This window comes from Setaria viridis, chromosome 5 (assembly GCF_005286985.2).
Source record: "Setaria viridis chromosome 5, Setaria_viridis_v4.0, whole genome shotgun sequence".
Lineage (NCBI taxonomy): Eukaryota > Viridiplantae > Streptophyta > Magnoliopsida > Poales > Poaceae > Setaria > Setaria viridis.
The window spans coordinates 17,174,512-17,190,483 of NC_048267.2; the positions used below are offsets into that span (position 1 = coordinate 17,174,512).

A 15,972-nucleotide genomic window follows, 5' to 3' on the forward strand; every position below is an offset into this window, starting at 1 on the left:
GCCTTTTTACAGAAAACCCCTAGAATCTAAGAGTATTTTCAGAAAACTTTATTCAAGTTTAGTATACTGTTGGAGAGAAGCACAAGAATTTTATGTAAATCTTCCCTATCCTGTGCCTAAATAAAACTGATTTTATCACTAATTTTACGTATGATGTCGGAGACATTTAAACAACCAAACGCACCCCGACTTTCCACCAAACCCCCCGGCCCATACTCCCACTCCCACTCGCGCCCGCCACGGCGCCACCAACTCAGGCCAAACCTCCCTGCCCCCATTTCAGACTTCGCAGGCCCCCACCCACCCCCGCCAGCAGACCACTGACCAGTGACCACCTACCCCGACCCCAGGCCGCGGCCATTGCCGATTGCCCGCATCTGCATCCACGCACGCCGCGCGAGGGAGCTGGCCGAGAGGGAGGAGTAGCAGGGCACGGAGTCGGAGATGACGCTGATATGCGTGCCGCTGGTGGCGCGGACGGTGGAGGAGATGGTGGCGGACGCGGTGGCCGCCGCGGCCGCAGGCGGTGACCTCGTCGAGATCCGGCTCGACTTCATCGAGGGGTTCCGCCCGCGCGAGCACCTCCCGCTCCTGCTCCGCGGCTGCCCGCTCCCGGCCCTCGTCACCTACCGGTTCGTTCGGCCCCCCCTGGCCGGCCCACTCCCCCTCTCGCATCCGGCCACTTCAGGCTTCCACGCTCGGGTTGGGTTCATTCCATAGATTCCGCCGCCACTTCAGGATATCCGGAGCGCGTGCGCCGTTACTCGTGCGGGCCATCCATCTGGGCGTGCCCGTGCTCGCGAGGTTCTAGCTTTTCGACTCGACACGGCACATGCTCCGCCGCTTCGTTTCTATCGTTCCGCGTCAGCATCGAGTCATTAGCCAATCGCATTACGTCTGTCTGACTGTCACCGCTTCGGATTAGCTTGCTTGCGACGCTGTTTTGACGGATCGAACGGGACGGTGGGATGAACATGAATACAATATTTCGCATATAAGCGCCTGAAGTCCTTATAATTTGCTGGTATGTGTATCCTTGAGGATGGGAACATACTTGACCCGGTTTAGCTGCCATTTTGCACATCTGCCCTTGGTACTTGCTCCATTTCTCGCCAGACTGGAGCTTAAATCTCATCACATAGAAGTTAGTAAGAGGGTTGTGTCCTGGAGTTCACCATTACAAAGAAGTTCAGTGCCTGGTTGGGTGCCACATTGTTGTCTTGTTGATTCTTGTTTTGCGCACAAATGAGCTGCCTAATTCACCGGCTATGGACCAAAAGATATAAAAATTCAAAGCTTTAAAATCCCTGCTAAGCTTCTGTTTCGGACCATAAACATAAGTTGCCAAGCATTCCACATGAATTTGTGTTGCAACATCCACGTGATAATGTTATAAGACTTGGCACTACTATACACACGGGTCAGAACTAGCTTCTCAGTCCTCATTGTATTAAAGGAAAATGTCATGTCCAAAGAACGGCAGATGCTGTATAGTGTATACTACATGAGTACATGACCATGGGTCGTAAAACAGATTGAAGGAAGTTGCATATATTGATGTGATTGAAGGAAGTTGCATACATTGATGTGATGGCCTAGGGATAATTTTAGTAGTACTTCAAAAATCCGTATTTGTTTTGTCTCCATGTGAGACAACCGCTAGTCTCCACCTGTTGCTCATAGTAACATAAGGGATGGGAATCTTCAACCCTGAGGTGTTAGCAAAACACGGACATCTGCTGTGCTTACAACAAGACTCCAACAGCTTTATTCCATCTGGAAAGGAATGGCCATGCTGTCAATTATCTATTGCAGCATGTATTGTTCCGGTTGTTATGCATTCCTTAAGTTTAAAACAATTTTTAAAAATGATAAGCAGGAGCTAAGATGCTATTACATGTGGCGAATAATATTCATGCATGGGCAGTGGTTTTTGCTATCAGCTAAAGCTAATCCCATTTATTGGATCAATCCTTTTTCCTTTTGGTGTATGGTAGTTTGCCCACTCGAAGATGTTTTTTTTTCCGTAAAGTTTTTCTTTTTTTTTTCAATATTAAGAAAGCACTGAATAAGTTATTTCTTATTTTTCTTATAATCGTTTATGAGTTAGTTCCATTCAATTTTCTCGATTTTTTTTTTCAAAAATTAAAAGGCCAACTTGGACAGCATTTAGGGCCTGCTAATCAATTTGCATTAAGTTGCTGTGAGGGCCATACTAATTCAAAGAATTAATCAAAATAATGACATAGCTAACTGACCTTGAAAACCAATTAATTATTTCTAGAGATGGATATTCTTGTTGGGGCAAGGTGAAGCCTTCCTACATTCATGATCATTGCTATGCGTGCACACCACTGTTCAAGTACCATCAGCCATAATGGTGAGGTAGCTCATTTATGTTTCTACGCTTAGTTAAATGAATCTGGGTATCTACTCATCATAGTATAAGGAAAGAAATGGTCCTAACAGAAAAAATCTTTAAATTCTATGCTTCCTTCCATTTCTTATATTATGAATCTTTTAAATTTTTGTGCTCAAAATATTTGTTGTGCAGTTTATTGAAGCAAACATCGCTTGTTGAAGTCTGATAAAATATTTCAGTTCTTTGTAGTAGTTAATTGTATCATGTATATAATTTCTATATAGCAACAAACACCATTTTACCTAGAGTAAATGATGCATCCATCTGTTTGTTTGTTCACAGACCTAACTGGGAAGGAGGCCAATATGAAGGTGATGACACCACAAGATTCGAGGCACTACATATAGCAATGGAACTAGGTGTAGACTATGTTGATGTTGAATTGAAGGTTCGTTTGTTTGAACAATCAAATCTGTTTTGCGTTTTGAACTGCCTGGACAAATAGGAACTTGAAAGTGTGCAAGTGGGTACAAAATCACATGTATAACATCCCATGACTTCCTGGCATTTGAGGAATAGTACATTACGTACCACCACAAATCACAAATGGTGTGTTCCCCATAGGAGCACCAAATATGCACTTGTCATACACTATGAATACATTTCCCTAGCAGACAAACCATTTCATTTTTTAAAAAATCCATTTTCAATTGTTCTGATATGCTTTAGTTGTGCCTTGTAGTCATTTGGTCTTGGTCAGAATAAGAATCATTAAAAGATAAATTTGGATAATATGTAACAAGGGAAACTGAAAAAAGGAGATATTGGTGTGAATCATGCTCATTTAACAAATTACCCAGTACAAGAAGTTAAATGCTATACTGTGATCTTTACTTTTTAATTAATGTGTGAATACCTTACCTTCAGTGATTATGGGCAATAGGTAGCTTTTTGTCTCTGGATGGCAAGGTAGGGTTAGAGTCTAGAGTTTTGGAGTTTCCAAACCACGAAGGTATTGCTGAACGCTGGCTTGCCTGTGGATAATAGGCAGGGTTGGGGCAAGCTGCAAATGAGCATAGCTAGTGATTTCAGTTGGGTAGGGTTTGACAGGGGAAGTGAAGATGCCACAGGCCACAAGTGTTGGCAGTTGAAGCAGTAGTATGGAGCAGTTGTAATGTGCTGGGTAATGCATTGGTAAGCATTGTGCGTGCTGGGGCAATGGAATTAGCTTGCTAGTCTCATTGAAGAAACCAAGTAAGAGTAAAGAGAACACCTGTGACTAAAAGAAGATGCAAAGAGACAAGGTCAGGGCCGGGGGGTCTCCAACACTCAAACGGCATCTTTGGTGCATGCACTTGATTTTTAGAAACTATGTTGATGTTTTCTCACAAAACCGATTATCATTATCAGAAGGATGAGGCTTGTGTACAGAATAGTGGCGATACACTTGTCACTTTAAGAAATAAATTAGAGGTTTTCTACTTTTTATGCTCATAATGATGATACCAGGTATGTGGTATTTTGTTTCGTTAATAGTTGTTTTTGAACCAGTTGTCTGGAAACATTCGTTACTACACTACATTGTGATTCTGTAGACAATTTATTGTCAATGTGGCATCTATTTAAGTCAGGACTATCTTAATAAACTTGAGCATATTGAATGGCACATTCATTTAAGTTCAAGACTATTGTGAGTGTTGTGCCTAATGTTTTTTCATTGCATGTATATCAGTAGATAATATTCTACTATTGTGACAAACTTATTTGTTTGCAGGTTGCTGACAAATTTATGAACTTTATTTCTGGCAATAAGCCAGAGAAATGTAAACTTATTGTTTCTTCGCATAATTATGAATATACTCCATCCTGTGAGGAGCTTGCAAATCTTGTGGCTAGCATACAAGCAGTTGGAGCTGACATAGTGAAAATTGCAACAACTGCTAAGGACATTGTTGACGTATCACGGATGTTCCAAGTGATGGTTCACTGCCAAGTAAGTGTTTTCTAGACGAAAGTGCATTTCATTTTTTTTCTTTCCATTAGTTTGTGTAGTGTTATGTGTCTTTGTATACATCTCGTGCATTCTTAGTGCCACCACTGAAGTCGATCAACTTATTGGAAATTCATCTGTCACTGTGGCCCAATCTTGGTGTCTGTTGAGTTTCTTTAGAACTGGGCTATGTGAAAGAACTAGCAAACTTGCATAGTTGATTAACATACTTCAAAACGCTTTTTTAAATCTGAATAATTTCAAAAGAACAATAAGTAAAATGACAAAGCAATCTATTAGGTGTCTATTCGCTATATCCTGAATCTACAAATGTATTTTCCTGGATACAGAACATGGTTCATGACTTCATGACACCTATTTGTATAGTGCATGTGGACTGGTAGCTCTAGCACTAAGTTTTGTCAACTACTAATCTGATCTATGTTTGGATGCACCGGAGTAGTCAGAATAATGTAGCAGTTTGTTTACTATCCACATAAACAGAAGCACATACTTGCTTTGCTAAGAAGCTTTTCTTTCATGTTTCCTACTCTAAGTTGGAGTATATTCTATAGGGTCTTAACCTTTCCCTTCCTTCACTGAATTCAATATTTGGTGTGTTTGGGCCCTGTCTGGAATTCCAAAGCTGGGCCTGCTCATAGATGTTGATGTGTAGTGTAGACCTTGAACTCCATCTCTGTTTTTGTTTTACTTTAAAAATGTCCTGCCCAACTTGGATACGAAATGAATCAAAATTGTATGCTTTGGTGCAAAGGAAGCCAAATAAAAATTGTAGACAATTTGGACTTTCCTTGTACTGCACTGCCCTGCTTTGTTCAGAAAATATCAGAATTATAGTAACTCTGAATTAATACTGAATTGTTGTACTCCATAATCTGTTTGGGGCTGTCTTCTTGTCATAAGAAGTTTACTTAGATTCAGTCTAAATGTTGATGCCAATGTGTCATGTATGTGGATTATTGGGGAGGGAGGAGAGGGTGGCCAGCGGCCATCGAGGGTCAGCGGCGCGGGGCTGTTACTTGGGGAAGGCGCAGGAGGCTAGGAAACTATTTTAGAAGACCATAGCAAAAGGTAGGACTTAGGAGAGGGACTAAGCCCTTTTTCTTACTTGATTGAATCCATTGCCCCTCCCCTCATATTTATGGGGAGTCGACTTGACTTACGCTAACCTATTTTCTAGACTCTGCCTAAACCCTAACCTAGATCTACTCCCGGCGGTTGCGCTACAGTAGCAGCGAATTACTGTAGCAAGACAATCTGGCACAATGTTTTTTTTTCTCGAACACGCAGGAGAGCTGCGTATCTTTGTATTAAGGAGAGAAAAGTCCAATTACAATAGCATCATCCCACCTTGGACTAAAGTGAGATGTGTGACTGAACAAATAGAAAAGGAGACCTAAAAAACTCAAAGGACCTGACCGAGCAAACTAACCAAACCTCTAGACCACAATCCTACCAAGGTCCAGGGCTGCCAGCTCCTTGGCTCCAGCCAGTAGCCAAAGATGAGGTTTATCCTTGAAGGCCTGAAGAGCAACCTGAACGCTAGAGGTAGATCCATCAAACACACAGGCATTTCGGTGTTTCCAAATGCTCCAGGCTCCAAGAATAACAAGGGAATTAAATCCCTTTCTGTGTTGTTTCTGAATTTTCCTCGATGCTTTTCTCCACCAAACTTCAAAGGAGCTGTCCCTGCGGGTAGGCACCAGGTTGGATAAGTTTAGAGGTTCAAGAATGCTAAACCAGAATTGCCGCGCAGACACACATGATGTAAGTATGTGCTGAACCGTCTCATCCTCCTGGTCACAGAGGCTGCACTGCTCGGGATGAGGGAGCCCTCTTTTCGCCAAGCGATCAGCTGTCCAGCAACGATTGCAGATGGCCAACCAAATAAATATTTTGCCTTTACCCGGAGCGCAAGATTTCCATATCCGCTTCCAAGGTTCAAAGGGGATGGAGCCGACCAAACATGACACAATGTTGCTCAGATTGAGTTGAAATGCTGCTGCCATTTTTCTTCACAACTAACTATTGGCCTTTGCAAGTACATTAGTTGGTCAGGAGCTGCATGATAGGTCTTAATTGAATTCTAAAGATGTGTACGAGGTGTTGATTTTGAATTGTTTCATCTTATGCACTGATTCAAAGTTCTGGTGTGAGTATTTAGCCTTGAGTAGGTAGGATTGTTGCAGTTCTAATTTTAAATGAACTTCGTTCTCAAACATTGTTTCGATGGATGTCTCTTTCTTATTAAGCTGTTTTATTTTTGGAAAAAAACTGTTAGGTTTTCCTGGACTTGTTTGGTAACAGTTTAGCAATTGGTTTAAGTTGAGCTCATTTGCTAGCTTATTCATTCATATTTTGCATAAGAAAACTATATGTGATTTCAAAGGTAGTATGCATATTTCACATTTAATCTAAATTGTGCTTGCATTCCTTAGTGTTAGAGAGTTATTCTTTGTCATGGCATATTGGGTTAACTTACATTTGACTGACCAATAGAAATGACAGGTGCCTATGATTGGACTCGTAATGAGTGAAAAAGGTTTAATGTCCAGGGTATTAGCGCCCAAGTTTGGTGGATATCTTACATTTGGAATACTGAATGCTGCAAAGACGTCAGCATCTGGGCAGCCAACGGTTGAAGAATTGCTGGAGATTTACAATATAAGGCGCATAGGACCTGATACGAAGGTTCTTGGTCTTATAGCCAACCCAGTAAAGCAGAGCAAGAGCCCAATTTTGCACAATAAATGTCTTCAATCTGTTGGATATAATGCTGTTTATCTTCCACTTCTTGGAGATAATCTTGCTAGTTTTCTTGAGACATATTCATCTCCGGACTTTTCAGGATTTAGGTACTAAATTTGGTTCTGCAAAACTGTCACATATATCTTACATTTTTTCCGAGTTGTAGAATACCTGGAGGGGAAACAGTAATTTGGACGGTCTATATTTAAGTGGATTGAGGAAATTCCTTATTTGACACTAGAAGATGACTTAATTCCTTCCTTGGCCCTGGAAAATTTCTTGTCCCTTGTATGACACCGAGTTCTAACTTTCATTCCTTATTTGTCATATTCGTCACTTTTGTTAGTTTAGTTGGACAAAACGACCATCAAATTACCTCCAAAATTTATGAAAACTTTTTGTAGCGATAAAATAATTGAAGGTGAACCACATGTTCTTGAAACACACGTGTACCTTTATGATTTAAAAATTAAATTCACCAAATTTGGTTACTTTTACAAATTATCTGAATTTTAAAGGCACCAAAACAGTTCTAAAAGATTATAGAAAAATAAATAATATTTCTCACATTAGATGCAATAAATTATTAAATTATTTTCTAGCATAAGTTACACCGATAATTATGAAAAACGGGAAGTTTGGGAAATATTAGAAGAACCTCATAATTTCCTATGTAACTTATGAAGGTAAATAATTTTATAAATGACTACATCTCATCTACAAAATATTAGTTGTTTTCCAATATTTTTTGGAAACTATTTTGGTGCATAAAAATTCAAATATGCTTCAAAAGTAGCATACTTTGATGAATTTTAATTTGAAAACTGCAAAGGTACATATGCGGTTTTTAAGCAACATGGATTCATCTTCATTTTTTAAATGACCATACAAAGTTTCATGAATTTTGGAGGTGATTTGATGGTCGGTTTGTCCAACTTAACTAACAAAAGTGACGAAAATGTCAAATAAGGAATGAAAGTTAAAACTTGGTGTCATATAAGGGACGTGAAATTTTTCAGGGCCAAGGAAGGAATTAAGTCATCTTCTAGTGTCAAATAAGGAATTTCCTCAGATTTGAGGATCACATGGATGAGAATTTTGTTAGCAGCTCATAGATCACGAAAGCATATTTGAAAGATCCATAATGTAATGCGAAAATTTCTCTTTAGATTGGAATAATAATATCCCAATCTCACCAGTTTGCATGATGGCAGCAAGCTATATGTTTATTCTGTAAACTTTTGCTATCTTTTTTCCTTTTTTATTTCAAGTTCAGATTTTTCTGACATAATACAGACGTATGATTTGGCAAAAATAGCTAAGAATATTATTTAGGAGTGCACCAAAATAAACATTACTTTCGGGCTGAATTAACATGGCCCCTGGAAGAGCAAAAACTGGCTGTTCTGTTACCAACCTGCTACGAGCCAGTTTCATGTTCTTGTTTTATTGATCTATTTTTGAAAGCTAAATTTCCTTAGTTCACTCCATATGATTTTATGCTGCAGTTGCTCTCTTCCTTTCAAAGTGGATGCTGTACAGTGCTGTGATGAACATGATCCAGTTGCTAAGGTAACTGGATGCAGCTTACAATCTTGAAGTGCTTACTTTTATCAGTAACATATCATTCTTGATTTGTTTGAGATGCTATTTTGTGTGTTAAATATGCAGTCAATAGGAGCGATAAACACTATAATTAGAAGACCTGATGGCAAATTAGTGGGGTACAATACAGACTACATTGGAGCAATATCTGCTATTGAGGATGGCATTGGAGGTTGTAACATTACCTGCTCTGTTTCCACAGTTGTGTATCATGGAAAAGATATCAGACGCTTTATGTTTCACAGGTCCAGGGTCCAAGGATGCTGCTATATCACCGTTAGCTGGTAGGCTTATTGTTGTTGTAGGTGCTGGGGGTGCTGGTAAGGCAATTGCATATGGTGCAAAGGAGAAGGGTGCAAGGGTAGTGGTAGCAAATCGTACATATGGTAAGATCTCTATTTCTACAATAGATGGTGTTTGATGTTTTTTAGCTAGTATACAATTGCTATCCTGTATACCTCAAGGCTCAATCTAAAAAAGCAAGGACACGATTTGTGTTGATGAAGCATAACTACATGCTTTATGGCCCTAAACCAACAAAAAAAAACGATGCATCTGTTATAGGAAGATATAGTTTTCCATTTCAGGTCCTGGGTTTGACTCCCTCGTGGAGCGAATTTCAGTGTTTAGCTAAATTAATCCCCTCGCTGTGCCTCCCCACAAAATAGTGCCAGGGGCACAGGGTGCCACAGTGCGGTCCTACCAGGGGTAGTGACAATGGTTGCTGGCCCAGGTTATGGTGCGGCCCTATAGGGTGAGGCCAAGGTTCAGGGGTTTTCTCGATTTGTTGGCTGAGGGCTGCTGTACCAACAGAAAACCGTGGGGGCGGTCTTTCCCCCACTGGCCGAGTTTTTTTAATTAATAATTTTGGTCACACTATCATGAGGTTGTCAATCCTAATGAGTAATAAATGAATATCATTGTAAGGGTCTAGATTTTTTTATGTCAAGATCTTGTTCTCGCTCATGTCCTCCAAACACGTGGCTTCATTCTTGTCTACATAGCAATATTGTTTTGTCATCGATTTTTTCTTGGCCTTTAGCAGGGGGCTTTATTTTCTAGCCAGAAACGGCAGAATCTGTTTCAAAGCTTGGGTGCAGCAACGATTGAAAACAAAAACAATAGAATCATTTCGTGTTTTTACGCTGTGAGTGGGAAAGTGGGGCTGGCCCTGACCCAGCACTAATGTGAGAAGATAGCACAGCATCAGCTGACAGCATTTAACATTTGATATTTGTTATTTATCAGGTAGCTAGCAGCTCATTAGAGATGGTTGTTAGGGTTATAGATTTGCTTGTTAGGCTGTTTGTTACGATTGTATGTTAGGAGGCTATTTAATTGCTGGCTCCTGGCGCACCATTTGGATTAACCAAGCAAGGGCGATTAGCCTGTTCTTCCTTTATTCTAGTCCTACCATATCAGCTAAAGAGAAACAAGTGGAACTTGGTTTTGCACGAGAATCATCTCCATCCTTTCCTACCATCCCTTTTCTATACAGTAATTACCTGCTTCTGCCATTTTGACCAAGGCCAGCCAGTGTTCTGTTTGTATTGTTGCTTCTGTGCTGCCTACAACCTCTGCTCGCCGGCCCTCTGGCAGCACTAGATCAGTTCTGGCAATGTATCTCTCCACCTCTCTTGGTACAACCAATTTTGCGGCTTCCCAAGGGCTGGCGCTACTCCAGCATAGGCAAGCTCCACCAGAGAAGTGATGTCAGCTCTGCTTTTATTTTCCCTGTGTTGTGGAAGGGAAAAGAAGTGATGTATAACTTAAGAGGTAGGCCTGGTGTGGTGCTCTCAGCATCAAACTGCTAGGTGCACTCCTTAAGGCTACACAGAAGCATATTCCAGTAGGTTTTTCAATGGCAGAAAAAATTTCTAGGAGATTGACACTATATAGCTTACCAGGCATACTTAGGATTATACGTATGCGTAGGGGTTCATTGGTCATTTCAACTGCTATCATTTCTGTGAATCAGATCCGGTCTACAAGTCAAATGGTTTCAAAGTGATTCTATTTCACCAGAGAATTGTTTCTAATGAGAAACCAAATCTAAAATGTTTCTTTTTTTTCCTCGAACTATGCAGGAGAGCTGCGTGTCATTTCATTAATGTAGAAGAGAGACAGTACAACGATCCTGGATATACCCAGGTCGAAGTTAAAAACCCACACACACCCACTAAAAACACAAAATTACAGACTTGCCACAGCCTAGTAACAAAACATGACCTGGGGATCTATGGGAAAACGACCTCGCCAGGAGTTCCTGGAGCTTGGAGGCTCCAGACATACTCCACAAACTGCACTCATCTTCTACCGTCCGGAGGAGATTACTGACATTTGGAATCTGGAATCTGGAACCTGCCTAACGGGCCCTAAGGCCAATCCCAATGGAGAATTTCATAATGGTGTGGTGTTTCCATGAGTGCCACAAGTGCAAGTGAGCATTTGATTGATGATCGAAATAGTCCTTTGAAAGCATTGTTTCACTTTTTTCTGTTTCATAGGCAACATAAGCAAGAACATATTTGTAGGTTGTTTCATCTGGACGAAACCTCTTCTCTCTCTTCATTATTTATTTGCCACCTCATAAAAAAATGGTGACATGGCACCCTATTTAATGAGAATGAAACTCGAACCTCCATCAGGATTGGCCTAAGTTCAAGTTGAAATTTGTAAATTCACTTCAGATTCAGCTTTCAGGTTATGCATATTACTATTGGATTCCCATAGTTGTTGGTTTGCATTTCTGTTGCATGTATTGTTCATTATACTACTATGCTTGTGAGTTCTGACTCCAACCATGTGCTCGTTAAATATTCAATTTGCCTGCCTTGCTTTAGAAGCCTAGTGCTATGACTTGTTCAGGCATCCTGTTGTCAAGACACTACACTAAGACAATTTGCAACCTACAGTATTGCTTTCTAAATTGACTGCATTTCTTTTATCTTCTGTTACATTCATGCTGGATTTACATGTGTGTTTAGATGAATGGTGGGTTGTATTTTAGATCCTTAATTAATGTGAAAAAATATTTTGGTGGTACCAGAAAAGGCAGTAAGTCTTGCCAACGCAATTGGTGGTCAGGCGCTGAGATTAGCGGACCTGGAAACTTTCAGGCCTGAAGAAGGGATGATCCTTGCTAACGCAACATCATTGGGGATGTACCCAAATATTGATGGTACTCCTATTCCAAAGGTGCCCCTACACCCTTCCTTTCTCTCTATCTCTCGCTCACCATCTCCCCCCTCCTCCCTCTCTATCTCACAAACACACACACACAATTGGAGTGTATTTTTTTTCTATCTTAAAATGATTGATCATAGAGATCTGACATTTTTTTATGTCTGTGCTTGTCTTACAAGAAAAATAGTAATTCCCTTCCATTCTAGAGTCACAATTTCTGTTTGGAGTGAGTTGGAACTCTTAAATGCATCAATAACAATGCTGTTTTGCTTGTGTTTCATCTTAGAGAGTACATTAGTAGAATATGATATTACAGATCATGATTTTTTTGGTGCTAATGGTGAAATCTTCTCAATGCTGGTCAATCATATTAGCGGTATCTGTATTTAAATATACCATCTTCTACTAAAAGTTATCAGAAAGCTGTTAGGTCCACGGGATCCAGGCTAAGCCTCTAGAACCTGTCTGTATGTTGAAATAGAGAAAGATGTGCATTTATAACTTATCCATGTACTGCCTATTTTAGTTTCTCTAGACAACAAACTTCTGCAGCCCTATATTCATCAAAGCAGTATTACACTTAAAGGGATGAGCAAAATTGATTTGGTTTTAGTGATAACCACAGGTGCTACGTACAGTTGAAAACTAATTATGTATCTTGTTCTTGCAACAAATAAAGGAATACCTTGTCCTCATGCCTATCCTTGCTTCGCAAGATTAGTATTCCCTCCAGTCACAAATAAGTGACATTTTAGACAAGGAAACGGTGTTGCGGTCTTCAAAACATTACTTTAACTAGTATTTTTGTCATGATATATTTATAAAACATTGCAAAAGTAAATTTTTTTTAAACTACTTTTCGAGACAAATATACTCGTAACATTTTCAAACATCCAAACCAATACATAAAATGCAATTTTTGTCTTAAGTTTGAAATGGTTGGCTGCACAGAACCCAAAAGGTCACTTATTTGTTACTAGAGAGTAATCAAGAAGTGCTTTTGGTTCCCTGACCTCTACTGGCCCACCCAAAGTTTGCTTTGTTTTTGAGAGTTAAACTGGCACTCCTCCATTACTAAGGATAGGCTAGCCCACTAAAGAAATATAATATGCCCTTAACGTATAAGTTATGAATGGAAACTGCAAACTTAAACTGCTGTCTCTTACAAACTGGTCAAGAACTCAAGATCATTTGAATTCAGCTGAAGGGATTTTTTTCAGAGAGCACCTGTGAGGAAAAATTGCAAATGTACTCCCTCCGTCCCAAAATACTATTCGTTTTGGCTTTTCTAGATACATAACTTTTGCTATGTATCTAGACATAGCATATATGTAGGTGCATATCAAAAGCTATGTACCTAGAAAAGCCAAAATGTATAGTAATTTGGAACGGAGGGAGTATCTAATAGAGCAGTGCTGTAACTGATCAGAACAACATATTGTTTATATGAAGGTATGAGTTTGTGTAACATGCAGCCATAATTCTATTCTCGCACAAGTTAAAGACCTTGCTCATTTTTTCCCCTCTACACTTATGTCATGCCAAACTATGTTTGATCAGTTCTCCTGAATTCGCAGAAATCATTGAGTTTCTACAATGTGGTATTTGATGCTGTATATGCCCCAAAGGTTACTCGGCTTCTACGGGAAGCAGAAGAATGTGGAGTTAAAGTTGTTAGTGGTGTGGAAATGTTTATTAGACAAGCCATGGGTCAATTTGAACATTTCACCGGTGGTATAGAAGGTGTCATGTTCTCCTCAGCTCTTGTTCTTAATTCTTTACATGCCAAATGTTTTAATATTTCTGACTACCTTTATTTTCTGCAGCTCCTGAAAGCCTAATGCGCGAGATAGCAGTGAAATACACCTAAAAGGTTCCTTTAACTATTACCATTTCATTTCAATCTTACAAATACTTAACATGTAATATACATATACCAATATGTGATTCTAGGAACAAGGTCTATTTAATTGCATTCCATTAGTTCATTGTTCTCTGTGAAGAGAAACTCACATTCCATATCACAAGTAGTCAAGTACACCATGCATACATTGAACATGACAGTGCTCATTTTTTTTTTTGATCACCAGTAACAATGTACATGACACTGCTTAATTAAATAGGGCTAAAAAGGACCAATACCACTTAGGCCCCGTTTGGAGCCCTTCATTTTGAAGGAATTGGAATCTACTTAATGGAGTAGGCTAATTTATCTTGGAATGTGGCATTCCACAACTTTCCAAAGTTTAGATATAAGTCTATCTTAAATTCATGGGGTGGGAGATGGAAATTGATTCTATAGATTATGATTATTAGAATGGAATTCAATTCTTATAGCACGCTCTTGGACTCGCTTCCCTATAGCAGAAGTGCAGCACATAAGTACGCCAACAATAATATATAAATATATTCTACATACAATTATATTAATTTAATTAATTTATGCGTAAATTATAATTATTAGAATGGAATTCAATTCCAACGATCCAAACGGTGCATTAGTCTTTTTATTTTTGTCTTTCGTCAGATGTGCTACAAATTTACGTGTTATGATATGCCAGATGCCACTTAAACACGAATCCTGATCACTTGTAAATTTCTGTACGCATATCTAGTTTGCCAAGTAAAATGACACGAGTAAAAATAGTGGTAGCTTCTGGAAAATACTTTCATAACGTCATGTTCTTGTGTCTTAAATTGTATACTTGATTCCATGAAAACTAAACAAGTTGACTAAAGTTGGATGTAACAGTCGGTTATGTTTTTCAGGTTAATGGTGAAAAAGACTGCTGTGATAAATATTCGCCCAAAGATTTTGTCAGGGCTGAGTGAAAAAAAAAATGTTTCGAGATATCTTCCCGGTTTTGCACTCATGGAACTTTGCTGTTGTATTATTAGATTTTGCCGACTTATCTGCACATGGAGGACGTTGACATGCTATACAGTGTTCATTCTTGTACTTGCAATAGAGGAATTTCAACAATAAAGTGTCAGTTTAGAGCCTAAATTACAATGAGCAAGAAGAAAAAATGCATCAAGCCTAAACTGTTGACATGCTTGCCCAATTTTGGCATTGCTGGTGGTTATATTGACCTGCGTAAATTGTACTTGTACCTCTTGGATGTTGATTTTGCTATGGAAAGAATAAATAAAAAGGTGTCCAACCATTAGATGCATCTGTTCTGTAGTTCCGGAACATTGTAAGTAGGTGTGATGTGTGAAAAGGGGCGGGAAAATTCCTGTCCCGACAAGTCGCGTTTCCTGCCTTTTGCAACCGTTTCTAGTTTTAGCCCGGAAATCCGAAATCGGTCAGGAAATGGTTCATGCACATCCATTTCATTCGTTATCTTACCTTGATGGTATATATGGAGCAGAGCTTCTTTCTGCTCAAGTGTGTATCGCATCTGTAGATCTATGGACCTCTCCAGTTGAGTTCTCTTTTTCCTGCCACTCTCTTACATATGCTGTTTCAAATTTTAATTATCTAATGCAAACGAAACGATAATACTGATGGATAGATAAATATTCTGCACATTTTTCATATGCTTCCTATATATAACAACTGATCCACAAACCGATGCCATGGCCAACACGACGCCGGCAAGTTTGGTTTGCGACCATGCAGCCATCCTTCCATGATCTGTTCCAACCACGTTACCACGGTAATAGAGAAACATGCTGCCGCCGGCAGGTTTACCATGCCGCTCAGTAGAGATGGCAATCAGGTGGGTTCAGACCCGAAACATAGAGATGGCAATCAGGTGGGTTCAGACCCGAAACCCACGGGTTTGAAACCCGGCGGATGCAGGGGTGAGTCTGATTTCTCCCCCACGGGGCTGCGGATTCTGGGCCCGAAATGGGTCGGGGCGGGTCCGGATTTTGATTTACCCCGCGGGCGCCCACGGCCCCCCGAAGTTAGGTCAGCCCACGAAGCCAACGAAGCTAGCTCAAAACGCCCGCCGCTCCTCCCTCTCTACTTCAGTCCACAAAGCCGACCGGCCCACAACGCCCGGCTACCCGCACCCCGCGCCTCTGTGATACCCCGTCGCTCCTCCCTCTC

General features: G+C 40.1%; 1 protein-coding gene across 1 annotated transcript; it reads left to right on the forward strand.

The window, feature by feature from the left end:
- Window positions 1-273: 273 nt before the first annotated feature.
- Window positions 274-15,088, forward strand: LOC117856077 (bifunctional 3-dehydroquinate dehydratase/shikimate dehydrogenase, chloroplastic). Its single transcript, XM_034738500.2, has 11 exons — window positions 274-632; window positions 2,705-2,810; window positions 4,137-4,355; window positions 6,882-7,228; window positions 8,630-8,693; window positions 8,793-8,898; window positions 8,972-9,112; window positions 11,776-11,924; window positions 13,490-13,655; window positions 13,739-13,785; window positions 14,682-15,088. Exons 1-10 carry the CDS (start codon window positions 445-447, stop codon window positions 13,780-13,782), a joined length of 1,530 nt encoding a protein of 509 aa, XP_034594391.1. The 5' UTR covers window positions 274-444; the 3' UTR covers window positions 13,783-13,785; window positions 14,682-15,088.
- Window positions 15,089-15,972: the final 884 nt, after the last annotated feature.

Bases quoted from the DNA above. Each gene is read 5' to 3' on its own strand.
- LOC117856077 (XM_034738500.2), top strand. From the start codon at position 445: ATGACGCTGATATGCGTGCCGCTGGTGGCGCGGACGGTGGAGGAGATG. The intron at 2,811-4,136 runs GTTCGTTTGTTT...ATTTGTTTGCAG, and splicing joins ATGTTGATGTTGAATTGAAG to GTTGCTGACAAATTTATGAA. The intron at 9,113-11,775 runs GTAAGATCTCTA...TGGTGGTACCAG, and splicing joins GGTAGCAAATCGTACATATG to AAAAGGCAGTAAGTCTTGCC.